The sequence below is a fragment of the Juglans microcarpa x Juglans regia genome, chromosome 3D (genome assembly GCF_004785595.1).
Source record: "Juglans microcarpa x Juglans regia isolate MS1-56 chromosome 3D, Jm3101_v1.0, whole genome shotgun sequence".
In the NCBI taxonomy this organism is placed as follows: domain Eukaryota; kingdom Viridiplantae; phylum Streptophyta; class Magnoliopsida; order Fagales; family Juglandaceae; genus Juglans; species Juglans microcarpa x Juglans regia.
In genome coordinates this window covers 15,566,041-15,569,511 of record NC_054598.1, presented here as the reverse complement: position 1 = coordinate 15,569,511, position 3,471 = coordinate 15,566,041, and the positions used below count along the sequence as shown (strand labels likewise).

The 3,471-nt window shown below is 37.6% G+C and overlaps 1 protein-coding gene across 1 annotated transcript; it reads right to left on the bottom strand.

Moving 5' to 3' along the window:
- Positions 1–341: 341 nt before the first annotated feature.
- On the bottom strand, positions 342–1,304 carry LOC121255079. Its single transcript, XM_041155369.1, has one exon. The coding sequence runs from the start codon at positions 1,302–1,304 to the stop codon at positions 342–344; it is 963 nt and encodes a 320-aa protein (XP_041011303.1).
- Positions 1,305–3,471: the final 2,167 nt, after the last annotated feature.

Sequence of the window (3,471 nt, the reverse complement as noted above, 5' to 3'; positions counted from 1 at the left end):
TTATCCAAAAATTGAAATTGACCCTCAGCTATCCTTAGAGACAAAAACTGTGAGGTCATCCGCATAATCTGTACATTTAAATCATTCATCCACAAGACCCATATTTTTCCACCAACTTTTTCATTAGAAATTACATTATCAAAATGAAGAGTCCACATGTATGATTGAGCTTTAACAAAATTTTGGAAAGGCTCCATTAAAACAATCATCTTCCAATTCAACTTTCTTTGCAGTATTTTTAAACGACCTATAAAGGAACCTAGTCCCCTAATATTTCACACCAAAATAGAACCTATCATAGGGACAATTTTGTGGCTCGAGTAATCACTCGATTAGAACTCCTAATTTTCTGAATTTTTTTTTCTATATTTCCTTTTCCCAGTTTCTTCCTCTATGTCCGAATGATACTCCTTATCCTGCGAAAAAACTTCCGCATGAATATCAGGTTCCGGATCCGATAAAGACCCTTCTTCCAAACAAAAAGCATCATCAGTCCGCTGGGCCTCTTCCGTAATCACTGTTTCTTCCTCCGCCAAATGCTCTGTTTCCGTAACCTGCTCTGTCTCTCGCGTGACTGCCTCCGATTGCAAACTAGCATCCGTTTGCCTCACCTCAGCAAGACTCTCCGTATTTACTTCCTCTCCAATTTCTGTGTCCACTACTAATTCCTCTATCATCAAAGTAGAATTTGGGGCCCCTAAAACCAAATTAACATCCACGTATTCTGCATCAACTTGTTCTGCATGATTTCTTGGAAAGGCTAAAATCGAAGACCCAAGAACCAACTTAGATTGATCTTCCACCCCAGGTTCCTTCGTAACTGGTTCTATAGGCTCTTCCAATACTATTTCTCTAGGCTCTTCTCTATCTGGTTCTTGATCACCATCTGTTGGTTGTTGCCGAACCCACATTTTCTTTTCTGGTTTCTGTTTTCCAGCCCGACATGTATGCACATTGTGCCCCTGAATTTTACAAATGGAACAGAAAGCAGGCAGTGTTTCATACACAATCTCCTGCTTTCGACTAGACCCCAACCCCGGCATGCCAATCCAAAAATGTGAAATAGGCTCAATGGCCGCATCCATCTCCACACAGAGACGCGCACCATCAGTGCGAGTCGCACAACGTGTGGGGTTATCACGCCTAATAAATCTACCAATTGGAGCTGTCAAGATTTTAAGCAATGATTTATGATAAAAATTAGGAGGCAAACCTGGTAAAGCAATCCAAACCGGCACTATTGATGGTTCTTCCTCCTTAAACTCTGGCGTCCAGTGAAAGGCACGATAAGGAATACCGTCCATATCGCATGCCTCCCTTGATAAAGCTTTCATGCAGTCCTCCTCGAAACCATACGAACGAAAACATTTCTCGGACGCCTCATGGTTGAAACAACTGGAGTACCTTCCAAGCCCTATCGATTCCGAATGAAGTTTCGGATAGCGTCCAAAGATGGCCGGTTACTGAGAAACTTCAAAACTATTGAGAACCTGAATGGTTCTGCCGAACGGAATATCTCCTCCTTGGAGAACTGAAAGAAAAGTTCTCCATCCTTAATTTTTGGCGCACGGTGAGACACGGCCAACTCAGGAAGAGGATGAGGAACCACCGAAACTAAATCTACAAATCGTCTACCAACTTCATCAGCGGCTGCCATGCAGCCTTACGTAAATCTGGGAACAAAACTATGCAGAAAAAGAAAACTCAAGGAGAGTTTTCAAGAAGCCACATCATTTCTTGAAGCATTTCTTGGAGAACTTCTCTTAAATTTTAAGTCATGCATTATTTGCTTGTTACTGCAATTTAAGTTGACAATTGAAGGCTGGCCTTAATAGGTGGACTATAGATAGTCCTCCTCAATTAGTTTTTGGAACCATCTGAAATACACAAAAGCTTTTTCTTTTTTTTTTTTGTTATCTGTTGATAAGATATTTAGGTTGTGGATTTATTAAGTATTACTCTAGTTTTATACTATGTAGTATACTTTGCTACTAAGAGGAAACACTTGGGATTTGTCAATTTGGAGAAATTTGTGGAGCAATTTTATAAGCTGAGTTTGAGATATTTTTTCACTGTACTTTCTAACATTGGTATCAGAGCTTTTATAATTACTTCCAGCTTGCAATATTTTATTTTCTCGCATATGCTTGAGATTTTTCTAAGTGTCATTTTTATCTTTTTTTTTTTTCATCTAGACCTTTAAATTTATTTTTTTTAAAAAAAAAAACCTCCATTGGAGGTGCCGCGTGCACCTTAGGAGTCCTGCGAGCACCAAAAGGGTGCAGTAGTGATTCCAAGCTTCCTTCTTCCAGCGATGGGCAGTTGAATGAGCCCCTGCAAGTCATTGATGAAGAAGAGGCACTATTCATGTGAACAGTGCTCACGGCTCATTATTTGTTTTTCTAATCTGGACTTGGGCTACGCGTTTCGGCATAGCACTTGATTTCTTTAAAAAAAAAAAAGGTCTAGGCTTTTTTTTTTTTTTTGTGCCCAATAAGTTTGAGCCCATTTTTTGTACAAAGGAAATAAAAGGGATAAAAGTGACACTTATGGGACTCGAACCCAAGACCACCCAGTGAAATTAAGGTGATAGGCGCACCACTGGGCTGCAACTTCTGTTTAGTTTAGGTGGGGGTTTTAGATATATTTGTTATGCATTTATTTCGTTTCTATAAATAAATATATATATATTGTTGCATAATTTAATATATACTTAGATATATTTCCTGTAATATTACATGTGATATTTTATTTAATTTTTTAGATTAAATTTGATTACATGTATGTGTGAATTGAGCATTTGGATATGTGATTATTTTATCATCTATGAATGTTAGGCATGAATGTTTAGACATTAGTCATTTCTCTTAATGATAAAATAGAAAAATTCCCACTAAGTAGTCTTAGTTAGAATTTTCAGTGTAAATGATAAGCTGAAAGAATTGTAGTGACCTCAGTAAGAACTGTAAATGTACTGATGAAACAAGAAAAATAGACTGTAATGGTCTTATATGAACCATCTTGTAGACTAACCCAACATGTTGCTATGGTTGGAGTAGTTGTCCTTGTAGATTGGTCCAAAAGATTACTGCGATTTTAGTAGGATTTGTCTTTACGCGTGACTAGGACTAGGTGACTACTTAAGATAGTGAGAGTATGGTTGAGATTTATGATGATTAATTCTCTCATATTTATTTTAAATTTGCGCGGAAATTAGGTTAGAAATTTAATAATTGGATATTGTGGCGCAAGAGATGATTATGAAGCCTAGCGATTTTTCAATCTTGCGACATGTCTAAATTATTATTTTTCTAACTTGGATGGACGCGATAAATTTCTTAAGTGTGTGTGTAATATCCATTCTTTACGTATTGTAGCGAAATGACATCCAAGAGTATAGTTGCCAATTTAAACAATGGGGAGAAATTGGATGGGGAGAACTACGATATTTGGCATCGCAAGATCCAATAT